General features: G+C 41.9%; 1 protein-coding gene across 1 annotated transcript in view; it reads right to left on the bottom strand.

The window, feature by feature from the left end:
* LOC137635249 (probable serine carboxypeptidase CPVL) overlaps positions 1 to 13,993 on the bottom strand; it is a 29,314-nt gene extending 15,321 nt beyond the window's left edge. The window contains exons 1-4 of the mRNA XM_068367702.1: positions 13,788 to 13,993; positions 2,048 to 2,255; positions 776 to 895; positions 185 to 368 (exon numbers count right to left, since the gene is read on the bottom strand). Of these exons, the coding sequence (XP_068223803.1) occupies positions 185 to 368; positions 776 to 895; positions 2,048 to 2,221 (478 nt within the window). The 5' untranslated portion in view covers positions 2,222 to 2,255; positions 13,788 to 13,993. The remainder of the gene's footprint in view (positions 1 to 184; positions 369 to 775; positions 896 to 2,047; positions 2,256 to 13,787) is intronic.
* Positions 13,994 to 15,713: the final 1,720 nt, after the last annotated feature.

Here is a 15,713-nt window from a genome sequence, read left to right as displayed (position 1 = left end):
TCTTGCCACTGACCAAACTGGAAGAAGACAGAAATAAAGAAAATGAGTAAACTTAATCCTAGGTCAGAATCATTAAAATAATATAACTTGAAATGCTTTAATAGAGAAATATAATGAAGACAAACAATGCTCTTTTCGTACTGCCTTGCAAAATCAAAGAAACTCATGGCTAACGAGAACTAACCGGTCCCGGCTGGATTATCGATGTAAATGACATTATGAGTCTGTGTCCAAGGAAACATTCGTGGCACCAAACGCAAGTTCATGTCAACATTGAATGGCCCGTGTTCAGCGAACAAACCGAACAAAGACGAACCGCCAGGACCTCCTTGAAGCCATACAAGCAATGGAGCAGTGTCTGACCTGATCTGTAACAAAATGATTCATCATCATAGCATTTTTAACGCTTTAACCCCCAGGCTATTTGGAAATTTCCAACCCTTAACCCCCAGGGGGTTAATTTTTTCCCAGCACATTTTGCAGTATATTTTTTTTAAATTGCTCTAACAGCCTTAATTTTTGTCATAGAGAGGTCAGGTTGGTCTCATTCTCTTGGAAAAAGCCTGAATTTTTTCAAAAAATTATAAAAAATATGAAAAAACAAATTTTTATAGCATTTTTTTGCAAGGACGTACCGGTACGTCCATGGGGGTAAAGGGATGGCTTTTGTGAAACGTACCAGTACGTCCTCTGTAAAGTAAATACAGTATGTGAATGAATTCAGCCTTCGACACAATCCACAAAAAATTACAACTTTCTCGTCAGCTAATCTTACCTTTGCTGCAAAGAACCAAAAGAATAGGTTAGAATTGTACTCTTCGTTGACAGTCAGTAGCCCCGAAAAACTGTGACCGCGGTGATATCCTAAGCCAACCTTGCTGAGAGATCTTGCTTCCTGAGGAAAGAAACACCAGTAAATAGCAGTAATAAATTCAAGAGAATACAGCTGTACCCAAGTTCTTTTACAGTACAGGATATTTTTTCAGGTAATATCTAGGGGCACAAAATTTGTAGCTACAACACATCGGGAAAACAAATACCAATACATGTACCGATTATATTTTGAAATACCTATGGATATACAATATATTGCTAGAAAACTATCCAAAGCAATACATACAGTACTAAAGCAAAGAGCTGGGGCCGGTAAGAATTTTCAGAGCCAAAGTGTAACCGAGGAGAATCTTGCAGCTACACTATAAAGTAAAAGTTAACCCTTTTACCCCCAGGCTATTTGGAAATTTCCAACCCTTAACCCCCAGGGGGTTATTTTTTTCCTAACACATTTTGCAGTATATATTTTTTTAATTGCTCTAACTGCCTTAATTTTGGTCACAGAGAGGTCAGGTTGGTGTCATTCTCTTGGAAAATGCCTGAATTTTCTCAAAAAAATATAAAAAATATGGAAAAAAAAAATTTTATAGCATTTTTTTTTGCAAGGACGTACCGGTACGTCCATGGGGGTAAAGGGATGGCTTTTGTGAAACGTACCAGTACGTCCTTTGGGGGTAAAAGGGTTAAAAAGATTGGACAACAAGATAGAAGAAAGGAAGTGGGAACGGAAGGGGCTGAAGGAACGGTGCAAAGACTATTAATGTGGTTCACTTTCACACTAGACCACTTCAGAGCAATATTTAGCTGTGAATCGCATAAATGTACTAATGGAAATAGTGTCGAGGAACATGATCTTTTAAAAAACGAAGGATTGTAAGAATGGGAATTGCCCTACAACATGAAAAAGTAAGATATAATTTTATTGTACGCTAATATATGTTGTCTGAAAATCAATTCGAAATTACGAAACAAAGCAGATATCTTCATATAGCTATTTTACAGTATCAATAATATCGGAATGCTGTACTAAATAAAGTGGTTTTGACAAAGAAAACCAATTTCTGGGAGGTGCTATGGAATGGGGTTAAATGAAAAAATTATTAACATACACTTTATAAACCTTATACAAAGCTAAACAAGCAATAATCTTTTGTACAGTATAACTTTAGTGAGAAGTCAAAATATGTACAAAATAAGATGAAGAGCAGCTCACCTTAATTTTGCCGGCTTTAATATATGGGGTCAAAAAGAGTGGATCTCCAACATCACGAGACCATTCCTTGTCAACTTCTAAATCACCGTGATCTGGAAATAACTTGCGGAAAGGTCCTCGCCCCTTGGCAATCACAGCAGCCACGAGGGCTGCCAAAATAATGAGTCCTCTCATTACCTTTCTTTTCCTGCAAATCCTCACGAGAAATCTGTAATAATGAATAAAAATATAATGATAAAGTTAAGAATAAAAACATAATGATGAAGTTATCTATGATAAAGAACTTTAATGCTAAAACATGTTATTTTCATTAGTAAAATAAATTTTTGAATATACTTACCCGGTGATCATGTAGCTGCAGCTCTGCTGCCCGACAGAAAAAACCTACGGGCGGGATACGCCAGCGATCGCTATACAGGTGGGGGTGTACAACAACAGCGCCATCTGTCGAGTAGGTACTCAGGTACTTCTTGTCAACAAAGAACCAATTTTCTCCTCGGTCCACTGGGTCTCTATGGGGAGGAAGGGTGGGTCCTTTAATTCATGATCACCGGGTAAGTATATTCAAAAATTTATTTTACTAATGAAAATAACATTTTTCAATATTAATCTTACCCGGTGATCATGTAGCTGATTCACACCCAGGGGGGTGGGTGGAGACCAGCATACATGTTAACAATAGAAGCTAAGTATCCCGTATTTCATTTTAGCAGTTATTCAAAATAACAAACATAAAATTAATAAGTACCTGGTAAGGAAGTCGACTTGAACCATTACTCTGCCTTTTTAAGTACGTCTTCCTTACTGAGCCTCGCGATCCTCTTAGGATGCTGAGCGACTCCTAGGTGCTGAAGTATGAAGGGCTGCAACCCATACTAAAGGACCTCATCACAACCTCTAATCTAGGCGCTTCTCAAGAAAGAATTTGACCACCCGCCAAATCAACCAGGATGCGAAAGGCTTCTTAGCCTTCCGTACAACCCAAAAACAACAATAAAAAGCATTTCAAGAGAAAGATTAAAAAAGGTTATGGGATTATGGGAATGTAGTGGTTGACCCCTCACCTACTACTGCACTCGCTGCTACGAATGGTCCCAGGGTGTAGCAGTTCTCGTAAAGAGACTGGACATCTTTAAGGTAAAATGATGCGAACACTGACTTGCTTCTCCAATAGGTTGCATCCATTACACTCTGCAGAGATCTGTTTTGTTTGAAGGCCACTGAAGTAGCGACAGCTCTAACTTCATGTGTCCTTACCTTCAGCAAAGCATGGTCCTCCTCATTCAGATGAGAATGGGCTTCTCTAATCAAAAGTCTGATGTAATAAGAAACTGCGTTCTTCGACATCGGTAAAGCAGGTTTCTTAATAGAACACCATAAAGCTTCTGATTGTCCTCGTAATGGCTTCGTACGTCTTAAATAGTACTTAAGAGCTCTTACTGGGCATAGTACTCTCTCTTGTTCGTTTCCAACCAAACTGGACAGACTTGGAATCTCGAACTATTTGGGCCAAGGACGAGAAGGGAGTTTGTTTTTAGCTAAAAAACCAAGCTGTAAGGAACATGTAGCCGTTTCAGATGTAAATCCTATGTTCCTGCTGAAGGCGTGTATCTCACTGACTCTTTTAGCTGTTGCTAAGCAAACGAGGAAAAGAGTCTTCAAAGTGAGATCTTTAAAAGAGGCTGATTGAAGCGGTTCGAACCTTGCTGACATCAGGAACCTTAAGACCACGTCTAAGTTCCAACCTGGTGTGGCTAACCGATGCTCCTTTGAGGTCTCAAAAGACTTAAGGAGGTCCTGTAGATCTTTGTTGTTGGAAAGATCTAAGCCTCTGTGGCGGAAGACTGCTGCCAACATGCTTCTGTAACCTTTGATCGTAGGAGCTGATAGGGATCTTACCTTCCTTAGGTGTAAAAGGAAGTCAGCTATCTGCGTTACAGAGGTACTGGTTGAGGATACTGAATTCGCCTTGCACCAGCTTCGGAAGACTTCCCATTTTGACTGGTAGACCTTGAGAGTGGATGTCCTCCTTGCTCTGGCAATCGCTCTGGCTGCCTCCTTCGAAAAGCCTCTAGCTCTTGAGAGTCTTTCGATAGTCTGAAGGCAGTCAGACGAAGAGCGTGGAGGCTTGGGTGTACCTTCTTTACGTGCGGCTGACGCAGAAGGTCCACTCTTAGAGGAAGAGTCCTGGGAACGTCTACTAGCCATTGCAGTACCTCGGTGAACCATTCTCTTGCGGGCCAGAGGGGAGCAACCAACGTCAACCTTGTCCCTTCGTGAGAGGCGAACTTCTGCAGTACCTTGTTGACAATCTTGAACGGGGGGAACGCTTAAAGGTCTAGATGGGACCAATCCAGAAGAAAGGCATCTACGTGAACTGCTGCTGGGTCCGGAATCGGTGAGCAGTAATTTGGGAGCCTCTTGGTCATCGAGGTAGCGAACAGATCTATGGTGGGCTGACCCCACAGGGTCCATAGTTTGTTGCAAACATTCTTGTGAAGGGTCCATTCTGTAGGGATGATCTGACCCTTCCGGCTGAGGCGGTCTGCCATGACATTCATGTCGCCTTGAATGAACCTCGTTACAAGCGATATGTTTCGATCTCTTGACCAGGTGAGGAGGTCCCTTGCGATCTCGAACAACGTCATCGAATGAGTCCCTCCTTGCTTGGAGATGTACGCCAAGGCTGTAGTGTTGTCGGAGTTCACCTCCACCACCTTGCCTAGAAGGAGGGACTTGAAGCTTCTCAAGGCCAGATGAACTGCCAGTAGCTCCTTGCAGTTGATGTGTAGTGCTCTTTGATCCGGATTCCACGTGCCCGAGCATTCCCGACCGTCCAGTGTCGCACCCCAGCCCGTGTCCGATGCGTCCGAGAAGAGAAGGTGGTCGGGGGTCTGAACAGCCAGTGGTAGACCTTCCCTGAGAAGAATGTTGTTCTTCCACCAAGTCAGTGCAGACTTCATCTTCTCGGAGATAGGAACTGAGACCGCTTCTAGCGTCATGTCCTTTCTCCAGTGAGCAGCTAGGTGATACTGCAGGGGTCGGAGGTGGAGTCTCCCTAACGCGATGAATTGGTCCAGCGATGAAAGCGTCCCTATTAGACTCATCCACTGTCTGACTGAACATCGGTTCCTTTTCAGCATGCTCTGGATGCATTCTTGGGCTTGACTGATTCTGGGGGCCGACGGAAAAGCCCGAAAAGCTTGACTCTGAATCTCCATACCTAGATAGACTATAGTTTGGGATGGGACGAGTTGGGACTTTTCTATATTGACCAGGAGACCCAATTCCTTGGTCAGATCCATAGTCCATTTGAGATTCTCCAGACAGCGACGACTTGACGCAGCTCTTAAAAGCCAGTCGTCCAAATAGAGGGAGGCTCTGATGTCTGCTAAATGCAGGAATTTGGCAATATTCCTCATCAGTTTGGTAAACACTAGAGGTGCCGTGCTTAGGCCAAAGCACAGGGCTTGGAACTGGTAAACCACCTTCCCAAAGACGAACCTTAGGAAAGGTTGGGAATCTGGGTGGATGGGGACGTGAAAGTACGCGTCCTTTAGGTCTAACGAGACCATCCAGTCTTCCTTCCTGACCGATGCTAGCACTGACTTCGTCGTCTCCATGGTGAACGTCTGCTTGGTGACAAAGACATTTAGAGCACTGACGTCTAGCACCGGTCTCCACCCTCCTGTCTTCTTCGCTACTAAGAAGAGACGGTTGTAGAAGCCCGGGGATTGATGGTCCCGGACTATGACTACCGCTCCCTTTTGTAGCAAGAGAGACACCTCTTGCTGTAAAGCTAGCCTCTTGTCCTCCTCTCTGTACCTGGGAGAGAGGTCGATGGGAGTTGTTGCTAGAGGGGGCTTGCGCAAGAATGGAATCCTGTACCCCTCTCTGAGTAACTTCACAGACTGTGCGTCTGCACCCCTGTTCTCCCAGGCCTGCCAGTAGTTCTTGAGCCTGGCTCCCACTGCTGTCTGGAGAAGATGGCAGTCAGACTCTGCCTTTTGAGGACTTGGAACCCTTCTTCTTTTTGCCACGTTGACTATCGGCACGGGTACCTCCTCTGGTGGAGGTTCTGCCACGAAAGGGCGGAATGAACCTAGACGCTGGTGTGTCCATCCTAGGTCTAGGCACGGAAGGTAAAGCTGTGACTTTACGTGCGGATGACGCCACCAGGTCATGGGTGTCTTTCTGGATCAACGAGGCGGCAATCCCCTTGATCAGCTCTTCAGGAAAGAGACACTTGGATAGCGGAGCAAACATCAGCTCTGACTTCTGACATGGTGTGACCCCTGCCGACAAGAAGGAGCAAAGGTGATCTCGCTTCTTAAATACTCCAGACACGAAAGAAGCCGCAAGCTCGCCAGACCCATCCCGAATGGCTTTGTCCATGCAGGACATGATGAGCATGGCAGAGTCCTTATCCGAAGGGGAGGTCTTTCTGCTCAACGCTCCCAAACACCAGTCCAGGAAGTTGAAGATCTCAAAAGCACGGAAAACTCCCTTCAAAAGATGGTCCATGTCCGAAGAGGTCCAGCAAATCTTGGACCGTCTCATAGCCAGTCTGCGGGGAGAGTCTACCAGACTTGAGAAGTCGCCTTGGGCAGAGGCAGGAACTCCCAAGCCTAGAACCTCTCCTGTGGCATACCAAACGCTAGATCTGGAAGCAAGCTTGGCCGGGGGAAACAAGAAGGTTGTCTTCCCAAGTTGCTTCTTGGCCTGCAGCCACTCTCCCAGTACCCTTAAAGCTCTCTTGGAAGAGCGAGCGAGTACGAGCTTCGTAAAGGCAGGAGCTGCTGACTGCATGCCTAAAGCGAACTCAGAGGGAGGTGAGCGTGGAGCTGCAGACACAAACTGCTCCGGATACAACTCCTTAAACAGGGCAAGGACTTTCCTAAAGTCTAAGGAGGGAGGCGTAGTCTTGGGTTCATCTATGTCGGAGTGTTGATCGTCCAAATGCGCAGCTTCGTCGTCATCAGAGATTCCTTCATCCGAATGCTGAGGAGGAAGCGGCAAAGGAGGAGAAGAAAGCTGAACGGCTGAATCCGGCAGCACGGGTGCATGCGTAGCTGCACTGGATCCAACATCATGCCGCTGCTGGTCAGTCTGAGAGCTGGCAACAACAAAAGCGGAGTGGTGGTGCGTGGTGGGGACTGCCGTGGGTTGCGGAGACTGCCGCATTGCGTCAAAACACGGCAGCTTGACTGCACCTTCCCACTGCTGATGCGGTAGCTCACGCATGTCAACGGAGGGTGCCGCACGTCGGCTAACGTCAACATGCGTCTGGCAGGGTCGACTGCGCATCGGTGGTGGAGCTCTCACAGCCGGAGTGTGGGAGCAGGCAGCCGCAGTGTCAGCTGAGCGCACAACCGTGGCAGGTTGTAGGTTAACGGGTGCAGCGTCAACCTTCTCAGCACGATACTCCTGCATGAAGGAAGCTAGCTGAGTCTGCATAGACTGCAGCAAAGACCACTTAGGGTCTACAGCGGATGGTGCAGCAACAGACGGAGTGATTGCCTGCTGCGGAACCACTCTACCTCTCTTGGGAGGTGTGCAGTCTTCGGAAGACTGCGGCGAGTCCGAACTGACCCAGTGGCTACACCTGGGCCGTTGGACTCGCTCGGAAGGGACCTTGCGCTTGAGAGGTCGTGAGACCTTGGTCCAGCGTTTCTGACGAGAAACTTCTTCCGCAGACGAGGAATGAATGGGCTCACTCGTCTGTTTGTGGGTGGGACGATCTCTGCAAGATACGTCCTCAACCACTGAGGGTACATCTGTACGCTGATCAAGGCCTGTCGAACCCTTTGGTCCTTCGACATTGCTTCTCCCCTGGGCTTGGGAGCTTGCAAGAGGTCCCGGACTGGGAGGACGACTGGCACGAACAGACGCACCCTCATGCGTAACACTGACACTTTTCACTGCACTTGCACTCACTACACTTCCCACTGCACTTTTCTCCTTCAACTCTTTGACGTCGGCCAAGAGTTGATTGCGGTCATTCGCTAATGACTCAACTCTGTCACCAAGAGCCTGAATGGCACGCATCATATCCGCCATCGAGGGTTGATGAGAGCTAGTAGAAGGGTCGGGAGTAACCACTACAGGGGAAGGAATAGGTTGAGGGGCATGGGGAGAGGAAAAATCAAAAGAGCGAGACGAACTCCTCCTGATCCTATCCTTCTCTAGCCTACGTGCATTCTTAAGGAATTCTTGAAAATCGAATTCCGAAAGCCCAGCGCAATCCTCACATCGATCTTCCAATTGACAGGCTTTACCCCTACAATTGGAACAAACGGTGTGAGGATCTATAGAGGCCTTCGGAAGACGCCTAGAACAGTCCATAGCGCTACACTGCCTGTACTTGGGGACTTGAGTAGGGTCAGACATCTTGAATTAGTCAAAGGGGGAAATCCAAAATCTATCCAAGTCGTCAACAAATAATCCAAAATCTAATCAATGAAAGTGATAAAGTATTGATGATAACTTCTGTACAGCGAAAGCTAATAACTAGAGAGAATACATCACCAAAAAGCGTGAAAATCAACTCCAGAAACAACAGCGTATCAAGTAGGTCTTGCCGGTGGCACGACAGAGAGAAAATTTGATTCTTTGTTAACAAGAAGTACCTGAGTACCTACTCGACAGATGGCGCTGTTGTTGTACACCCCCACCTGTATAGCGATCGCTGGCGTATCCCGCCCGTAGGTTTTTTCTGTCGGGCAGCAGAGCTGCAGCTACATGATCACCGGGTAAGATTAATATTGAAAATTTAAGGCTATGGGTTGCAAAACTTTTATTATTATTACTGTACTATATTATTATTATTACTTGCTAAGCTACAACCCTAGGTGGAAAAGTAGAATGCTATAAGACCAGGTGCCCTAACAGGGAAAATAGCCCAGTAAGGAAAGGAAAGAAGGAAAAATAAAATATTTTAAGAGTAACAACATTACAATAAATATTTCCTATATAAACTATAAAAACTTTAACAAAACAAGAGGAAGAGAAATCAGATAGAATAGTGTGCCTGAGTGTACCCTCAAGCAAGAGAACCCAAGACAGTGGAAGACCATGGTACAGAGGCTATGGCACTCCCCAAGTCTAGAGAACAATGGTTTGATTTTGGAGTACTGTACTGTAAAGTGTATGATTAAAGAATTGTCCTTTTATACACTACTGGAAATTCATCTTATGATTTTTCTTAACTTTAGAATGAAAGAATTGGTTTATTGCATATCTTTAAATTTTTTTTTAAGGAGGTGAATGATTTTGATGAATAATTGTTTATTATATGGAAACCCTAGTAATTGGTTTCAAGGGAAAACATTGGCAACATTTTTGGTCACTAAACTTATTTCTTTTAATTTAATTACTACCAACTAACTGTTTCTAATGTTATTGTTCTTAAAATATTTTATTTTAATTGTTGAGTACTTCTCTTGTATATTTATTTTCTTATTTTCTTTCCTCACTGGGCTAGTTTTCTCTGTTGGACCCCTTGGGCTTGTAGCATCCTGCATTTCTAACTAGGGTTGTAGCTTAGCTTGTGATGATCATGATGATAATAATAAATCAACAGAATGCATATTACTAATGATACAGTGCAGACCCCAATATTAAACTGTCAGTTTTAATGAAACTACTAAACTATTATGTTTCAAGAAAAGTTACAGTAATCTTACAGGAAAGATGAAGTTTCCCTACACTACCATACTGTGGAATTTATCAAATTCTAAAGTAAACATCCTCTTTAGTTCTTTGTAAATAACAGATTAGTAGTCTTGATTCAGAAATGATATCCTGTTCATGTTATGTTGAGGGAATGAGAAATTATTTTTTTTTTTCCATCTTGAAAGGTACATTGTCTTTTATTATAAAACAAATTATTTTAGGTAACTACTTTTATACAATCATTACAATACTGAATGTTTTCATCTTCCATTTACTCCAAGAGAAAATACAGTAAATCTGAACTTGGCTATTCAGAGAAATGGTCACGCAATAGCCTTTATTAAAAAAAAAAAAAAAAAAAAAAAACACACATACACACACACACGGTAGTAATGTAGCTTGTGTCCTGATTTGGGCCTCTTCATTTGTGTGACCTGGGTAGGGGGATCCGGGGGTCTTGCCCCCTGGCTAGGTCTGTGACCTCGGAACTACAGTACTAGGTTAGGTTAGGTGGGGTGTGTTAGGTTTTGTGCTCCGTTGGAAATATCCCAAAATTTATGACTTAGTAAGTACACTATAATATATTTTTCACCTTTTTCAACCCTAAAGAAATACTCTTTAAATAAAGAAAATTATGCACATATATTTGTCACCTTTTCTACCTAAATCCTTAGTAGGATACAAGCTACAGTCTAAATATCCTGGTGGGAAACAAGCTACAATGGCACCAAAAAAAAATTCCTGCACAACCAAAAATCCTTTCTAGGTGTACATAACACCTTTAATTTTAAATATAATTAATCCCACATGTTCAGTATTACTACAGCATCCGTACATAATAATCTTATCTTTGAATAATTTATAAAAATCAATGTCATATACTATTTATACAGCACATGGTGGTGTGGAAATTAGCACAATTTTTTCATTGCATAAAATAGAATATATTGAAGAATTTATATCAATGATATGACAAAGTAACAAATCCCTATTTATAATTGATTAATTGATAGGTAAATATATAATTATTTTTTAAGTACAGTAATACAATATAAACTGCAGTTAACTGGGGGAAGACAGTTTGGATTTCTTGATTGATTTACAATAATCACACAAATTATTGATACTCTACAGTACTTTACACTATAGCTTAGCTTAAGATCATATGAAGTTACATATATACATACATATACCAAGGCACTTCCCCCAATTTTGGGGGGTAGCCGACATCAACAAATGAAACAAAAACAAAAAGGGGACCTCTACTCTCTACGTTCCTCCCAGCCTAACAAGGGACTCAACTGAGTTCAGCTGGTACTGCTAGGGTGCCACAGCCCACCCTCCCCCGTTATCCACCACAGATGAAGCTTCATAATGCTGAATCCCTACCGCTGCTACCTCCGCGGTCATCTAAGGCATCGGAGGCAGCAGCAGTTACCAGACTGATTATAAATCACAGTACTGTACTGAAATTTTATAAAGCTTAATGAAACATGCATTAGATATACTCAAGTGCAGTACAGTATCAAGTATTTGGAGCCTTTGTATAACGACGGACAGGACCTCCCGCCTGCATAGAACACCTAACCTAGATTTCCCCACCTAACATAACATAACCTACAAGCCGTGTCTTTACCTACTTACCTAATGGGGTCTTATCCCCATGCAAGCCCCCTAGGCTGCCATATTCTCAACGATACAGTTGTAAATAAGTGAGTTAGGGGGTATGGCCCAATAGTATTCTACCATGATTACCATCAAATTTGTAATGTACTTATTATGAGGCATCTTATAATTTTGAGCTTAACCTAACTTGAACTTTAAATCAATCATATTCATATACTTTTCAGCAAATAATAATAATAATGAAAAAGCAACAGGTATGATTAGCCCCTCAGACTGTTTAAGATTATGAAATATTTTGATGGAGTCCCACCCAGCCATTACTGCTTCACCCTTTTACCCCCAGGGTATTTGGAAATTTCCAACCCTTAATCCCCAGGGGTTATTTTTTTTCCAGCACGTTTTGCAGTATATTTTTTTAAAATTGCTCTAACAGCCCTAATTTTTGTCATAGAGAGGTCAGGTTGGTCTCATTCTCTTGGAAAATGCCTGAATTTTCTCAAAAAAATTATCAAAAATCTGAAAAAAAAAAAAAATTTATAGCATTTTTTGCAAGGACGTACCGGTACGTCCATGGGGGTAAAGGGATGGCTTTTGTGAAACGTACCAGTACGTCCTTTGGGGGTAAAAGGGTTAACAGTACGTAGGAGCTTGGTGTTTTTCTTTTTACGCGAGCGAAAGATGAGAGCGCACGGTGGAGCCAAACCATTAAGGACTTTATTGAAATATTACCAAAATCTAATGGTTTTTGCTCCAATGTGCGCCCGCGTCACTCGTGAAAAAAGAAAAACATCAAGCTCCTATGTACTGGCAAGCAAAGATTGTCCTGGTTGCTGGTATGGGGGTAATGTGAGGGTCTTATAGGTCTTATACAGCTAATGATGTTGTAAGTGTAACTATTTTGGTAAATTTTTTAAATATTTCCCATAAAGCCACAATGTTATATGCTTTTTTTTTTTTAAATTATCGACTAAACGTTGACTTTCACAATGAATATCTTAGTATCTCTTAAGTATTACTTTGCCCTATTGAATTAGAAATTGCCCTTTTGTAACATTTACTTTTTCAAAAATTATGAACTGAATGTACAATTACAGAGTATTTTAGTATTTCTGACTATTTCTGGAGCCTTTGTATATCAGCGGCCAGTTCCTCCCATGTGTATTAAAAATGGACATCAAGTAACCTAAACTTTCCCCCCTAGCCTAACCTACATGCAGTGACCTTACCTACTTACCTAACTGGGGGGGGGGGGGGGGTTGGCACCCCCTTACACTGCCATATTTTAAGTCAGCCATAATCAAACATACAGATGGCCACTATCATACATACACCCCCTATTTCTCCTTCAGGGATGTATGAGTGATAGCGGCCACATGCATGTATGATGATGGCAGACTAAGAATATGGTAGTGTAATGGGGGCCGCAGAGGGGTGTTAGCCCCCCTCCGTTAGGTAAGTAGGTAAGGATACGGCTTGTAGGTTAGGTGGGGGAAGTTTAGGTTAGTTGGTGTCTATTTTCTATACACACGGGAGGAACTGGCCGCTGATATACAAAGGCACCCTCCTTTAAATATACTTTACCTTCCCCTTAGTGGATTAGACTGGGTAAAGTCTATTGGGGGTGCAGATATCTATGGTTATCTTCGGATACGTCTCTGATTATTAACGATATCTTTGGATAGTCGTTCCGGGGGTTGGAACCCTGTGATACCTGACGGTAATTCTCTTGTAATATCACTCGCTGAAATATTATACAGTAGGAAGCAGCCGAAGGAAACTTCCATCAGGACGACATGGTTATCTCACCCAAAAATAGATTTTTCCTACGCCAAAATCCCTTTATTCAATATGCAATTTCCTGAATAGGAGCCTTTGTAGGGTGACGGCCAGATCCGTTTTCATTCATAGAAAATTGGAATATTATAAAGTGGGGTGGACTGTGGCCGTCATTCTAAAATCGAGTTCGTAGAAAACTGGAATATTCTGAACTGTGGCCGTCGTTCTAAAAACGATTTTGGCGGGAGAAGCTAACTTAAAAAACCCACCTAACCTATGCTAAAAGCCGTATCCTTACCCAAGGGGGCTTCGCCCCCCCCCGGACCCCCCCGTACCTACTACAGGAGCGAGAAGATTCGTGGCCGGAGTAAGAACTCGAGCCACAAATTTTCAGGTAATTTAGGGTTTTCGGCAAAAAACATAAAAGTGTGCTTTTAAGCACATATTTAAGATCCGCAGATCATTTCCAAACGTTTTTGTTCTATACAAGATAACAGTTGGAGCGATAATAAGCAAATTAGGACGCTTGGCCGTAGCGCTACAAACTACCCCCTAAATATTCGGTATTATTGTTAGAAATCACACCCTGTAATACAATACAAATTTACCAAATATTCTATACTGTAGTTGGTAAAGCTAATAGGAATAAAAAACTAACACATACCCAGGTTATGTACGAAGCAAATTCACCTTCTTTGGTTATCCAGAAGCAAGGAGAGACTGTCAAACTTGCTGCTGCTGTGTTTATTATCTATAACAAAGTCATGTGTTCAGTATAAGACCATAAAATCACGTGTTTATTATGATTCTCTTAATCGCCAGATGAGAGTCATTGACATCCGGTGATGAAGAAGAGTCAGCTGATCCCTTGTGTTGTTTTTGTTTTGGTTCTTCTTCTTCTTCTATCAATCGTTGGTCTTGATTTCTGGTTAACGGATTTGGAGGGCGGATTACTTATTCATCAATTATTCAATTATTCATTAAAATTCTGACGTTTATTGTCGCTTATGTTATTAGTTTTATTTGGTTTTATTGATATGGCTAATATCGTTTGCTTTCAAAGAAACTATTAAATGTAGACATCCATATCTTGTATAAAGAGAAAAAGACTCACTTTTAAGTAATGCGCAGTAGGCTACACACACAGACACACACATATATATATATATATATAATATATATATATATATATATATATATATATATATATATATATATATATATATATATATATATATATATATATATATGAACAATTAAAAATATTGTTTGAATATAGTTTCTTTAAAAAATTTTCATAATGCTTATAGTAAAAAAAAAGTGTTGGAGAGCATGACTTTCAATTATTATTCATCCTTGTCATATTTATCCTATAATATTTATCATTCGTTTAATAAAACTACTAAATTTCACCAGTCATCATTAACCAGCTTTATATTTGACTAGCTCCAATCATCATTCACTTTCAGTTTTACCTCGTCATAAGTTTAATATTATATATTATTTGTCTCATGTTTCTGCAAGTTTTGGCATATGTTATAGTAGTTTAGGTGTTTAAGGGTTTAAAGGCCGCTCATGAAGGGCAGAGGCAAGGGACAGTGACATTGCCATATCAAGCAGGACAATGTCCTACAGACTGACCATATACATTTGATCAGAGCCCAAGCCCCCTCTCCACCCAAGCTAGGACCAAGGAAGGCCAGGCATTGGCTGCTGATGACTCCGCAGATAGACCTATAGGCTTCCCAAAACCCACAATCCTTAGCTTATAAGGATGGTGAGGTGGCATCGACCAAAGAAACTAACGATCTTGCGCGGAACTCGAACCCCAGTCTGGCAATCACCAGTCAGGGACGTTACCACATCACCACAACCGTAAAGTTTTTTAACATTTTAATTTTTTTGGTATATCTTAATTAGTTTAGGTGTCACATATTATATCATAGATGGTTCTTTTTTTTTTTAATGTCATTATTTCATCTCTTATACATCAATATATCTTTATGTAGGCCTACACTCCTATAGTCAATTTTTTTTAGTGAGGCAGATTTGCACCGACTCCCTGGGGTGCCCTTTTAGCTCTGAAAGTTTCCTGATAGCTGATTGGTCGGAAGTATTCGGACAATAATACTTCTGACCAATCAGCTATTAGGAAACTATTCCCGAGCTAAAAGGGCACCCCTGCGAGTCGGTGCAAATCTGCCTCACTAAAAAAAATGACTATAGTCACCGTGGTGGTATTTATGTTCTATTTCAACCAAGGTGTTAATGTTCTTCCATTTCAAAAGTTAGATCTTATCACTGACTAGGTTTTTGAAAAGACATTTTTTATAACTATTTTCCAAGATTATTTGTCTTATATCATTCTTTCTGCTTACGTGTGACATGTGGACTTTGTCAAAGCTTGCATTTTTTTATCATATGGTTAACTACTTCACTGTAATTGTTCAGTGGCCACTTTCCTCTTGGTAAGGGTAGAAGAGACTCTTTAGCCACTTTCCTCTTGGTAAGGGTAGAAGAGACTTTAGCAGCTCTTCTAGGAGACCATTGTTCTGTAGTCTTGGGTAGTGCCATAGCATCTGTACCATGG

Source organism: Palaemon carinicauda, unplaced genomic scaffold, assembly GCF_036898095.1.
Source record: "Palaemon carinicauda isolate YSFRI2023 unplaced genomic scaffold, ASM3689809v2 scaffold106, whole genome shotgun sequence".
Lineage (NCBI taxonomy): Eukaryota > Metazoa > Arthropoda > Malacostraca > Decapoda > Palaemonidae > Palaemon > Palaemon carinicauda.
This window is presented reverse-complemented; position numbering and strand designations above follow the sequence as displayed.